This window comes from Macaca thibetana, chromosome 7 (assembly GCF_024542745.1).
Source record: "Macaca thibetana thibetana isolate TM-01 chromosome 7, ASM2454274v1, whole genome shotgun sequence".
Classification (NCBI taxonomy): domain Eukaryota; kingdom Metazoa; phylum Chordata; class Mammalia; order Primates; family Cercopithecidae; genus Macaca; species Macaca thibetana.
Genome location: NC_065584.1, coordinates 126,792,378 through 126,806,083, shown reverse-complemented (window position 1 = coordinate 126,806,083; position 13,706 = coordinate 126,792,378). Strand labels below are relative to the sequence as shown.

The following is a 13,706-nucleotide window of genomic DNA, read 5'->3' as shown; positions in this document are numbered from 1 at the left end:
GCAGGCCCCAGTGTCTGTTGTTCCCCTCTAGGTGTCCATGTGTTCTAATCATTTAGCTCCCACTCCTAAGTGAGAACATGTGGTATTTGGTTTTCTGTTTCTGCATTAGTTTGCTAAGGATAATGGCCTCCAACTCCATCCATGTTCCTGCAAAGGGCATGATCTCATTCACATATATAAAAATAAATTTAATAAAAAAGAAAAACATCAAAGACTAGATCACAGGCAAGATAGCCCATTCTTTTTTATGGCTGCATAGTAGTCCATGGTGTATATGTACCACATTTTCTTTATCCAGTTTACAACTGATAGGCATTTAAGTTTACTCCATGTCTTTGCTATTGTGAATAGTGCTGCAGTGAACAGACACGCTCATGTGTCTTTATGACAGAATGATTTGTATTCCTTTGGGTATATACCTAGTAATGGGATTGCTGGGTCAAATGGTAGTTCTGTTCTTAATTATCTGAGGAAACACCACACTCCTTTCCACAATGGTTGAACTATTTTACACTCCTACCAGCAGTGTATAAGCATTCTCCTTTCTCTGCAACCTTGCCAGCATCTGTTACCTTTTCACTTTTTAATAATAGCCATTCTGAATGGTGTGAGGTGGTATTTCATTGTGGTTTTGATATGCTTTTTTCTATTGATCAGTGATGTTGAGCTTTTTTTCATATGCTTGTTGGCCACATGTATGTCTTCTTTTGAAAAGTGTCTGTTCATGTTCTTTGCCCACTTTTTAATGGGGCTGTTTGTTTTTTCTCGTAAATTTGCTTAAGTTCCTTATAGATGCTGGATATTAGACCTTTGTCAGATGCATAGTTTGTAAATATTTTCTCCCATTCTGTAGATTGTCTGTTTACTCTATTGATAGTTTCTTTTGCTCTGCAGAAGCTCTTTAATTAGATCCTGTTTGTCAATTTTGCTTTTGTTGCAATTGTTTTTGGTGTCCTCATCATGAAATCTTTGCCTATTCCCATGTCCAGAATGGTAATGCTTAGGTTGTCTTCCAGGGTTTTTATATAGTTTTGGGTTTTACTTTTAAGTCTTTAATCCATCTTGAGTTAATTTTGTATATGGCATATGAAAGGAGTGCAGTTTCAATCTTCTGTATATGGCTTGCCAGTTGTCCCAGCACCACTTATTGAAGAGGGAGTCCTTTCCCCATTGCTTGTTTTTGCAGCTTTGTCAAAGATCAGATGATTGTAGGTGTGCAATCTTATTTCTGGGCTCTCTATTCTTCTCCATTGGTCTATACGCCTATTTTTGTGCCAGTATCATGTTGTTTTGGTTACTGCAGCCTTGTAGTAGTTTGAGGTTGGGTAGCATATTGCCTCCTGCTTTGTTCTTTTTGCTTAGGATTGCCTTGGCTATTCAGGCTTTGTTTTTTTTTTTTTTTTTTTTTTTTTTGGTTCCATATGAATTTTAAAATAGTTTTTTTCTAGTTTTGTGAAGAATGTCATTGGTAGTTTGACAGGAATAGCACTGAATCTATCAATTGCTTTGGGCAGTATGGCCATTTCAACAATATTGATTCTTCCTATCCATGAGCATGGAATGTTTTTCCATTTGTTTGTGTCATATCTGATTTCTTTGAGCAGCATTTTGTAGTTTTCATTGTAGAGATCTTTCACCTCGCTGGTTAGCTGTATTCCTAGGTATTTTCTTCTTTTCGTGGCAATTGTGAATGGGACTATGTTCCTGATTTGGCTCTAGGCTTGACTGTTGTTGGTGTATAGAAATGCTAATGATTTTTACATGTTGATTTTGTATCCTGAGACTTTGCTGAAGTTGTTTATTAGCTTAAGGAGGTTTTGGGCTCAGACTGTGGGGTTTTCTAGATATAGTCATGTCATCTGCAAATAGGAATAGTTTGACTTCCTTTCTCTTTCTATCTGGATGCACTTTATTTCTTTCTCTTGCCTGACTGCTCTGGCCAGGACTTCTTTCAATACCATTTTGAATAGGAGTGGTGAGAGGGGGCATCCTTGTATTGTGCCAGTTTTCAAGGGGAATGCTTCCAGCTTTTGCCCATTTAGTATGATGTGGGCTGTGGATTTGTCAAATAATGGCTCTTATTTTGAGGTATGTTCCTTCAGTGCCTAGTTTGCTGAGAGTTTTTAACAAGAAGGGATGCTGAATTTTATTGAAAGCTTTTTCTGCATCTATTGAGATGATAATGTGGTTTTCGTCTTTAGTTCTGTTTATGTGATGAATCACATTGACTTGGGTATGTTAAACCAACCTTGCATTCCAATGATAAAGCCTTCTTGATCATGGTGGATAAGCTTTCTGATGTGCTGCTGAATTCAGTCTGCCAGTATTTTTTTTGAGGATTTTTGCATCAATGTTCATCAAGGATATTGGCTTGAAATTTTCTCTTTTTTGTGTGTCTGCCAGGTTTTGGCATCAGGATGATGCTGGCATCATAGAGTGAGTTAGGGAGGAGTCCCTCCTCCTCAATTTTTTGAAATAGTGTCAGTGGAAATGGTATCAGCTCTCCTTTGTACATCTGGTAGAACTGGGCTGTGAATCTCTCTGGTCCTGGGCTATTTTTGGTTGGTAGGTTTTTTACTACTGATTCAATTTTGGAGCTTGTTATTGGTCTTTTCAGGAATTCAATTTGTTCTTGGTTCAGTCTTAGGAGGGTATATGTGTCCAGGAATTTATCCATTTCTCCTAGATTTTCTCTTTTGTAATTTCTAATTATGTTTATTTGGATCTTCTCTCTTTTCTTCTTTATTAGTCTAGCTAGCAGTCTATCTTTTTTGTTATTATTTTTTTTTTTTCAGAAAACCAACTCTTAAAGTAGGTTGTTTTTTAAAGTAGGTTGTCTTTCTTATTATTATTGAGTAGTAAAAGTTCTTTATATATTCTGGATACAAGTATTTTGGCTGATATACCTATATATGTATATTTCAAATATTTTTTTCCTCAGTCTGTGGTTTGCCATTTCATTTTCTTACCAATGTCTTTGAAAGGGCAGACATTTTAAAATTTTGATGAAGTCTAATTTGTCATTTTTTTCTTTTATGATTCATACTTTTTGTGTTCTTTCTAAGAAATTTTTGTCTGTTTCAAAGCCATAAAGATTTTCTCTTGGCCAGATGCGATGGCTCATGCCTGTAATCTCAGCACTTTGGGAAGCCGAGGAGCGCGGATCACTTGATGTCAAGAGTTTAAGACCGGACTGCCCAACATGGTGAAACCCTGTCTCTGCTAAAAATGTAAAAGTTAGCCGGGTGTGGTGGTGGGCACCTGTAATCCCAGCTACTCAGGAGGCTGAGGCAGGAGAATCACTTGAACCAGGGAGGTGGAGGTTGCAGTGATCCGAGACGATGCCACTGCATCCCAGCCTGGGCAACAGAGTGAGACTCCATCTCAAAAAAAAAAAAGATTTTATTCTATGTTTTTTCCAGAAGTTAGTTTGTATTTTTAGCTTTTAAAATGAGTTGATTTTTTAGTTTAATTTTGAATATGATATGAGGCAGGGGTGTAGTTTCATTTTTTTTCCCCACACAGATATCCAGTTGTTTCAGAACCATTTACACTGAAGAAGAATTATAATCTCTCCATTAAATTGCCTTGGAAACTTTGTTGCAAAGCAATTGATCACATATGTGTTGGATACTCTGGATTCTCTACTCTGTTCCAATGATCTATGTACCTATTTCCTCCCACCTCCACCACCCCCTGCTCCCAAAGAAAACCCTAAAAAATTCGAGAGAACGGTTACAGGCCATAAAGCAGAGACCCAATAACAGTAGCAATAACAATAATTAACATTTATTTAACCCATACTGATCCAGGTGTTGTGCTGAATAGTTTGCTAGTATTATCCTACTTAATAATCACAACAATCCTATCAGATAAACGCTATTATAAACTCAATTTTGCAGATGAGGGAAGTATAGCAAGCAATGGATACATAATCTACCCAGAGTTACACAGTTATTAAGTGGTAGAGGCATGATTTGAGCCCAGGCACTCTGATGCCTAAGCCAGTGTTCTTGTTCTTATTTACTGAAGAGTTGCTAAGAGTTTGTGATGAGAGATTATATACCACCAAAGACAGCCATAAAAGGGAAAATCTTATTTTACTAAATATATACTACTCCTGAAGCATTTTTGTCTATCTTCTACCAAAATAGTTTTGGTAGCTATTTTTGTTTTAATCTTTCATAGAAATTTTAGGCTGCCCTATGGCCAGGAAAAATTTTTTTTTTTTTTTTTTTTTTTTTTTTTTTTTTCTGAGATGGGGTTTCACTCTGTCGCCCAGGCTGGAGTGCAGTGGTGCAATCTTGGCTCACTGCAACCTCCACCTCCCAGTTTCAAGCAATTCTCCTGCCTCAGCTTCCTGAATAGCTGGGACTACAGGCACATGCCACTATGCCTGGCTCATTTTTGTATTTTTAGTAGAGACAGGGTTTCATCATGTTGGCCAGGCTGGTCTCAAACTCCTAATCTCAAGTGATCTGCCCACCTGCCTCAGAAAAGTGCTGGGATTACAGATATGAGCCACTGTTCCTGACCAATAAAATACATTTTTTTTGTTTTTTGTTTTGCTCTTGTTGCCCAGGCTGGAGTGCAATGGTGTGATCTCTACTCACTACAACCTCTGCCTCCCAGGTTCAAGTGATTCTCCTGCCTCAGCCTCCCTAGTAGCTGGGAATACAGGTGCGCACTACCACGCCCAGCTAATTTTTTTTTCTTTTTTTAGTAGAGACAGGGTTTCACCATGTTGATCAGGCTAGTCTCAAACTCCTTACCTCAGGTGATCCACCCGCCTCGGCCTCCCAAAGTGCTGGGATTACAGGTGTGAGCCACTGCGCCCTGGCCCAAAAAAATATTTTCCAGGGATTATTCTTTTAAAAAAGTATTCTAATTTCCTCTTGACTTCAAGTGAGATATGTACGTATCTACATAAAGATTTTGAAATCCATATGGAGACATTCTCATCAAGAAAGCTCACGTAAACATGCAGATATTTTCATGTCTCATATCATTGTTTAGTCAGAAGGTCTCTATGGCTATTGATCATCGCATACGACTTAACAAAGTAGTGTTTCCTGTAATGTCTTGCTACACAATGAAGCAAAGCTGATAGCTTCACACAGAGTACTGCAGGCTAAGCAATGGAGCAACATAAGAGATCAACAATAACCTAATATTCAAATCTTCTGTTACCTTTTTTTTAACTGTTGCTGGTAAATGTTTTCATTAAAAATACTTCTTTTGTGATTAAAAATGATACTTGTAGACAGTTTGTAAAATAAAGTTAGGTAAAAGAAAAAAATGAAAATCACTCAAAATCACCAAGGTATTTTTATCTTTTTATATTTTCTTTTTGATATTATCAAATATATATATTTATATAAATTATATAAATGATATCATTTTCTTATATTTAACTGTCTGCCTATCTACCTACATATTTATTTAAATTACTATCTTTCATTTATCTTTTATAAAATTGAGATAAGAAATGACTTGATGTTTGATAGATCAGTAAGGTGACTATAGTTAGCCTTGATTGTGCATTTTAAAAAAGCTAAAAGAGAATAATTTAAATGTTCCTAGCATAAAGAAAAGATACATATTTAAGGTGATATCCCAATTACTCTGATTTAATTATATGAACATATCAAATTATCACACATATCCTGAAAATATGTACATCTAATACATATCAATGCAAAATTAGGATATTATAAACACTTAGGCATTCCTTTTTTAATTTATCATATCACAAACATTTTCTCATGCAATTAAAGCTACCATTTAAAATAGCCTTATGAAAATAAAAAAAGAAAAACATTTTTTTAAACATAAATAGCCTCACGATAATCTATCATGTTGCTATACCATACTTTTATAACTATTCTCTTATTGTTATGTATTTAGATTTTCTTTCTTACTTTTGTTTCAAGGACTACTGCTGTGTTGAATACCTCTGTATATGAATCTTTGCCTGAGATTGTAGTATTTTGGCCCTTTCCAGAATGCCACAGGGCCTGGTTTTCAGGGGTGGAGTGGGAGGCTTAATAATGTCCACAGCATAGTAAGGGCTGGATTCTTTAAACTAGGATCTAAGCTCTTTGTTGTTTATGCAAGGCCAGGGGACTTAAAATAGTCTTCCTGCCACAGGGTGGTTAAGTTGAACCAGATCTGCATTAGCTGGTAAACTGCATCCAGTTATAGATGACCCTGACCACACGCAACAGCCAGGTCTATTTTAAGCCACATTGCTAAGTGGAACAGTTGGTTAACGGAATGTGTTAGAGGTGTATCTCCCTGGCTTTGATAAATCAAAGAGACAGGATCAAAGATGACTATCCCAACAAACCGAATACTTGGAAGTTACTCTCCCAACAATTAAGTGCCCATTTCTTCAGTGGGAAACAAGTATCAAAGGACTAAAATTTGTTTATTCCGCCTTACAGGACAAAATGCATACTTTAGGGCATACCACTGTCTACAATCAAAGGCCTGACCAATGGCTACTGAAAACGAAGGCATCAGCTGAGTGTGGTGGCTCACACCTATAATCCCAACACTTTGGGAGGCCAAGGTGGGCAGATCGCTTCAGTCCAGGAGTTCGAGACTAGCCTGGGCAACATGGTGAAACCCTGTCTCTACCAAAAAATACATATACATATATAAATTAACGGGGTGTGGTGGTGTGCACCTGTAATTCCAGCTACTCACGAGGCTTAGGTGGGAGGATTGCTTGAACCCAGGTGGTCAATGCTGCAGTGAGTCATGACTGTGCCACTGCACTCCAGCCTGGGGGACAAAGCAAGACTCCGTCTCAAACAAACAAATGAAAAAATGAAAAAAAAAAAAAAAAAAAGAAAAGGAAGGTATCAACACAGTAATATCACATTCCATAAATGGTTAAAAAAAAGTTGCTAATGTGTTTTTAAGTCTGATATGAGCCATTCCTTACCATACTTTTGTGATCCAGCAAAGAAAGAACGTGTAAGAACAAAGGGTCTCTCCTTCCCTTTAGATCGCTGTATCAGTCCTTCTGCAGTGGCCATTTGCTATATCACCAAACAAGAAAAATTTCAAAGAGATGATTGGATTTGTATAGACATTCTCAATAAGCTATCTAAAATACAAAAAGCAAACAGTAAGCAGGAGCATGAAATGGAAAATATTAAAATAAATCCATCAAATAAGTTTCATAGTATAATGAAACTACTCTAAATTCCCCTATTAAAAGAATGGAAAATTTTCTTTGGTTAACAATAGCAATGAAATAATAATAAACAATCATCTAGCATTTATTTGGTGCTTACTATTGCTAGGCACTTAATACAATTTTCTCATATAATCTACGTAACAACCTCTGAGAGACAGTTTTCATTGGCAGGAAAAACTGAGATTCAGAGAGGTTAAATGACTGGCCCTGACCTATATAAGAAAGCTCACTAACTAAAGCAGTCTACAGTTACTGCAACAGGCTGTTACAGAGGCAAACGCATACTATCTGAAAACTAGGCTTATATTTAGCCAAAAGCTCCCATTGGAAAATACCAATAGGTGAGAGGGCCACAGGAATACAGTCACAATTTGAAAATAACAAAGAACCATGGGTATACATGAGGGCAAGTGTCTGCCATGTCTTTTGGATGTAGTTGGCAAATGAAAGATAATTTTACCACCTTTATTGAGGAAGCTAAGTACTTAAGGAAGGCTCTATATTTTTGAAGTATACTTATTGAAATTGTGTGTCTGTGTTCTAAATATTGCTCCTCCAGTGTGAATATAAGACTTGCTGTATGTAGATATTTGTGAAATCTTAAAACACTTGTTTTAATTACCTTCATTCACATATTTATACACTGCTTGCATCGATAAAAGTTTGAGGTGGTAGCCAGTGAGTGCCACTTATTAATGGCTCCTATCGAGGCAGAGGTTTTATGTTATAATTAATTTCATAATATTTAAAAGTTCATCATGAAAAGAAAAGAAGCAAAGGGAGAAATAATAAAAAGTCTTGTATTGGCTACTACTTAACACTCATTGCAACTGTCAGAAAAGACACACAAAGAGAAATGAACAGTAGAGGATAGCCATTATATTACAAAGCAAATGACTTTCAGCCAAAAGGCAGGTCACACGAGCCCAATTTACTTCTTTTTGGATGTCTTACATGATAAAAACCGTAGATGTTGTGGAGTTCTCTGTGCTCCCAATTGCCATGATGAATGGCATTCTTCTGCATGGTTTGCTCTGGCCCTCTAAAGACAGAGGGCTCATTCATGTCATTCCAAAGGAAGAGGATGTCCGTAGATCCCTAGGAAGTAAACCTTGGTCATGACACTCCTACACTGATGATGTCTATATAATAGCTCTCATCATTCCTCTTTCCTACCTCATTTTAAAAATTATGTTTATTATCTATGCTCTGTCCTCTGCTCCACTGCTAGAGTTTAAGTTCCACAGGGCATGACATTTTGTCTGTTTTGTTCATTAATAAATCCCAAACATCTAGAATAATACCTGGCCCATAGACAGATCTCAATAAATATTTGCTGATGAATAAAAGACTGCTGCCCTGTGTTGTCTGTGAAATATATATTACCTCGCAAATTCATTCCAAGACCTCCATGCAGGACTCCTATGGGAAAGGTTGTGAATGTTCACAGTTGGGCTCTTTCTCATTCATCGGATGCTGTAACTCTTAACTAAGGGCAGCTACAGCTGAACATGACAAGATTCTACCTTCTCTCTAATACTCTGAAAGACTTGACAGCCAATATACTTGTTTGTTAACATGATCTATAGTTTGTATTCTACACAGAACTGTTCAATTTAGGGACAGTTGAGTCATCTAGTTAACATGGTATTGCAGAATCCCTGGTCTTTTCTAGAATCCCTTATCTTTTGGCATTTGACTGAATAGCTAAAAAGACAGGGAGTCCCTCAGACAGCTCATTCCATTACTTTTCAAAAATCCTGCTCTTTGTACATAACATTCCCCTTGCAGAGCCTACCTAGCTTACCTTCTGAGACCCCACAGAATACATCTGTCACCTCGCCCACATGGAAGTCTTTCAAATGCCTGGAGGTGGCTTACTTGATTTTTTTGTTTGTTTGTTTTTTAATCTTTATTCTAAACGTGTACTTCTATGAATAAGGGTAAATGATTTCCAAATATTTAACTACCATATCTTTCCTTTAGAACCATCTAAGGCAGGGATTGGCAAACATTTCTGGTAAGGGTACAGATAGTAAATATTTTCAATTTTGCAGGCCATGAGGTCTCTTTTTCAATTATTCAACTCTGCATTGTAGTACGAAAGCAGCCACAAATAATAGGGAAATGAATAGGCATGGCCAGATTTGGCCCAAGGCTTGTCTATCCCTGTACTAAGTTGTTTACTAGTGCCCTAATACTTGATGCCAGAAACTAGAGTTCAGTGGTTAAAAGCTGGGCTTAGGGGACAAACAGACCTGAGTTCAAATTTTGGTTCCACCACTTACTAGATGCGTGACCTTGGCAAGTTTTTAAGCTTCTCTATGTCTCAGTTTCCTCATCTATGGGGTTAAATTTAGTTATAGTTCCAACTTCAGAGGGTTATTATGAAGACAAATGGTATGATGCACATAAAGTCCTTAGCACAGTGCGTGGCACACAGCAAGTACTCAATTTGCATTAGGTATCATCATCATCACTGCCATCATTAATATCATCATAATTGGTTGAAAACAGTTCTCCAGATGTGGCCTCTCCAGTTTTCTCTGTGGTTCTTATCAGATTATTTAAAAATCACACTTCACTTTTAATGACAAATATGTTGTAAGATATTTTCACATGTATCATCGTATTTAAATAACAGTTATGGAATATAATTTTATATAAAAAATATATATAGCAATTTGAAAATATAATAAACCTCTGCTATAAAGTACTTTGATATATCATAGAGTCTATTATAATAGAGGTCAAAATCACAGCTTTTGTGCATTTGGTTATGCATATGGCACCTCTCCCAGCACCCCCAGAGTCTGTAATGTGGTGGCCATACTTGCCTTTTAATAAAAGCATTATATATGAAAAGCTACTCAATGAAAAAGAATAGTTTTATTCAATCACTTTTTCTGCTTCTTTCACTCTTTCAGGTAACTCGAAAAGAACAAAGGAATAAAAACCAACCTGATAAACAGGGAAAGCAAAAAGACTTGAATACCACTCTCTGACCTTGGGATTGGTGAAATCCAGGTAAGAGGAGAGACCTGTGGAGGCAGAACAGTAGGGAGCGTGTCAAGAACAGTGGTCCTCACAGTAAGATGCATTGTAAAGAAGATATCAGATGTGAGAGCTGGGAAATGGGTACCTTACATAAACATGAAAGTTGGCTGACACAGGCATGGTCTGTTGAGAAGTGAATGAAGGCAATGCTGGGCTCCAGTGATAATCACTAGATCTTTCAATACCAGAGGCCCAGGGGAATGCCAATGCACAAGCATCATGATGGAGCCTGTCCCTTACTGATGGCCTAAGATAGCCCAAGTAAGGATGGTAAATATCCTGCAGTGATCTCTTGGTTCTTAAAGAGAACAGAGAATTGTGTTCAAGGGATGTAAAGGGAAAAAAAGAAAGGTACAGGGTTTTTCTACAGTGCATGGATTTATAAGAGATGGTGCTGACTCTTTATCTCTATTTCTAAACAATGTGGTGATTTTCCTTTTGTCCTTGGGGAGTTTCTACCAAGGCTTTAAATTAATAATTTTTAATAACTTTTGAAATGAACAATTCATAGTCACCAGGGTGGCTGAGGTCACTCATGAAAGCCTGGGAAGCCAAAACTATGGGCTAAAAGGGTGAAGAGCAATTACAAGGAGAGAGCTTGCAGAATCCCCTTTTTTCTTTCTCCTCCTCCGCTTTTCTTATTCCCCAACTTTTTACCACTGTTTGCTTAGAGAAACAGCATGCCACTGAGGTTTGCTTATTTTTCATTCATTCAATTATTGATTGATAAATACATACAAAGCATACAGTACCAAGTGTTATGAAAGATATAAAAGAAGGCAATACTATCTCTTCCTTAAATTATATGCTTAAAATGTAGCTAGAGGAGCAAAAGACATCTACAAGGGAGCACAATGAGCACCATGCAGCCTTTATTAATTGGGACAGAACAAGTGGAAATAATAAGTGTATAAAGTGATTTCAAACCTGGCCAGCACACCCCTTCAAAGTCTTCCCCTTCCTGATTCTTCACAAAGAAGCCCTGATCTTTGGCCTTCACATATACTGAGTAGTCAGGATCAATCTTGATGTGGGGATCACTGATGACCACAAGCTGTCAGGACATGAAGGTTTGGAGGTCTCATCAGTTTTATGTAAGACAAATGTTCATGTATATGTTTTCACCATAGTTTGGGGGCTAAGTTTTTACAAACAACTACAACTAGTATTGAAATATTTCAGACACAAAACCAAAAACAAAACAAAATAAGTATTTCAGACACCAGTAAAACCCTATAACCTTTCATGTGCTTATGAGAATTTCAACTGATAGCAAAACTGGGTCAATGCTGGCCAGGCGCAGTGGCTCACACCTGCAATCCCAACACTTTGGGAGGTCAAGGTGGGAGGATTGCTTAAGGCCAGGAGTTTAAGACCAGCCTGGGCAACATAGTGGTACCCTGTCTCCACAGAAAAATTTAAAAATTAGCTGGGCGCGGTGGTGTCCACTTGTGGTCCCAGCTACTCAGGAGGCTGAGGCAACAGGATTGTTTGAGCTGGGGAGGTTGCAGCTACAGTGAGCCATGATGATGACACTGCAATCCAGCTTGAGTGACAGAACAAGACCCTATCTCTAAAAAAGAAAAAAAACAAAAACAAAAACAAAAGCAAAATAGGCCAATGCTCTTTTTAAATTATTGCTGCCTAACCAATAGATGTTCTTTAAATAGCATTAAGTGTCTATCTGTCCATGATGATGGGTGCTGCATACTATACATAGAGAACTAAGTAGGCAGGGTACGTGCTCCCTAGACATTTAGATGCTCAGATAACATTGATATGAGCAAACATTAAAGAAACTAAGAGGATAACATGTTAAAAACAAATGAAGTCCCCAAGCCCACTGGTGCAGGCATATTAGGAAGGAGATTTGAGAAAAGTTGTAAGCCACAGTGTCACGTCTCTAGCATCTCTCCGTGACTTTGTAATACCATCACTTCTACCAGTCTAGGGCCTCAATAACACTTTATTTGGCCAGAACACCATCTAATCCTCCTTCCTCATCTCTATTCTAATCAGTCCTGAATATTAAAGTTTAATTCTTCATTGCTTAAACTTTTTCTTAAATTTTGTTTGTTTGTTTTTTGAGACAGTCTTGCTCTGTCACTTAGGCTGGAGTGCAGTGGCACGATCTCGGCTCACTGCAACCTCCACCTCCTGGGTTCAAGCGATTCTCCTGCCTCAGCCTCCCAAGTCGCTAGGATTACAGGTGCCCGCCACCATGCCGGGCTAATTTTTTTTTTTTTTGTATTTTTAGTAGAGATAGGGTTTCATCATATTGGCCAGGCTGATCTCGAACTCCTGACCTCAGATGATCCGCCCACCTCGGCCTCCCAAAGTGCTGGGATTACAGGTGTGAGCCACTGCACCCAGCCTAAATATTTTAATTGTGGTAAAATACACATAACATAAAATTTACCATCTTAACCTTTTTTAAGTGTGCAGTTTAGTACTGTTAAGTATGCACATTCACAATGTTGTGTAGTCAATCTCCAGAACTCTCTCATGTTGCAAAACTAAACCTTTATACCCATTAAATAATGATTTCTCATTCCCTCCTCCCAGCTCCAGCAACTACCATTCTATAATACTTTCTGTCTCTATGAATCTGACTACTCCAATTACTTCAAATTAGTGGAATCACGTGGTATTTGTCTTTTTGTAACTGGCTTATTTCACTTAGCATTTATCCTCAAGGTTCATCCATGCTTTAGTATCTATTAGAATTTCCTTCCTTTTAAAGGCTGAATAATAATCTGTTGTATGTATATACCACATTTTGTTTACATATTCATCTGTCAAGGGAGCTGCAACCCAAGCAGCTCGGGTTGCTTTGACCTTTTGACTACTGTGACTAATGCTGTGATAAACATGGGTGTATAAATATCTGTTCAGGTTCCTGCTTCCAATTCCTTTGGGTATATACCCATAAGTGGAATTGTTGGATCATACAGTAATTCCATTTTAAAATTTTTGAGGAACGATCATATCATAACAGCTGTACCATTTTGCATTCCTACCAACGGTGCACAAGGATTCCAATTTCTCTACATCCTTGCCAACAATTTTTTTTTTTTTTAAATAGTAGTCATCTTAATTATGTAAAATGGGATTTCACTGTGGTCTTGGTTTGCATTTCCCTAATGATTAGTGGTGTTGAGCATCTTTTCTTGTGCTTGTTGGCTACTCGTGTATCTGCTTTGGAGAGATGTCTATTCAAGTTCCTTGCCCACTTTTTAACTGTTTTTCTGTTGCTGAGTTGTAGGAGTTTGTTATATATTCTGGATATTAACCCCTTATTCAAAAACTTGTAATGTTTCCAAATGCATACAAAGCAGTTTACAAAAAGGTCCCAACCTTTCTGGTCAGATCCTCCACTATTAGAACCCTCACATGCCTTGCTGTCAGCCTTGCCTGTGCACTACTTTCCGAACACCCT

At 37.6% G+C, this 13,706-nt stretch overlaps 1 protein-coding gene across 6 annotated transcripts in view; it reads right to left on the bottom strand.

Moving 5' to 3' along the window:
• Positions 1-13,706, bottom strand: part of GANC (glucosidase alpha, neutral C) — a 98,024-nt gene that overhangs the window by 19,647 nt on the left and 64,671 nt on the right. For all 6 annotated transcript variants that reach the window (XR_007727655.1, XM_050799412.1, XM_050799411.1 and 3 more), the window contains 4 exons: positions 11,195-11,321; positions 10,172-10,251; positions 8,165-8,308; positions 6,953-7,049 (listed from right to left, as the gene is read on the bottom strand). Coding sequence is in view for 5 of the 6 variants with exons in the window: in XM_050799412.1 (XP_050655369.1) it covers positions 6,953-7,049; positions 8,165-8,308; positions 10,172-10,251; positions 11,195-11,321 (448 nt within the window). In the remaining variant the exon portion in view is untranslated. The remainder of the gene's footprint in view (positions 1-6,952; positions 7,050-8,164; positions 8,309-10,171; positions 10,252-11,194; positions 11,322-13,706) is intronic.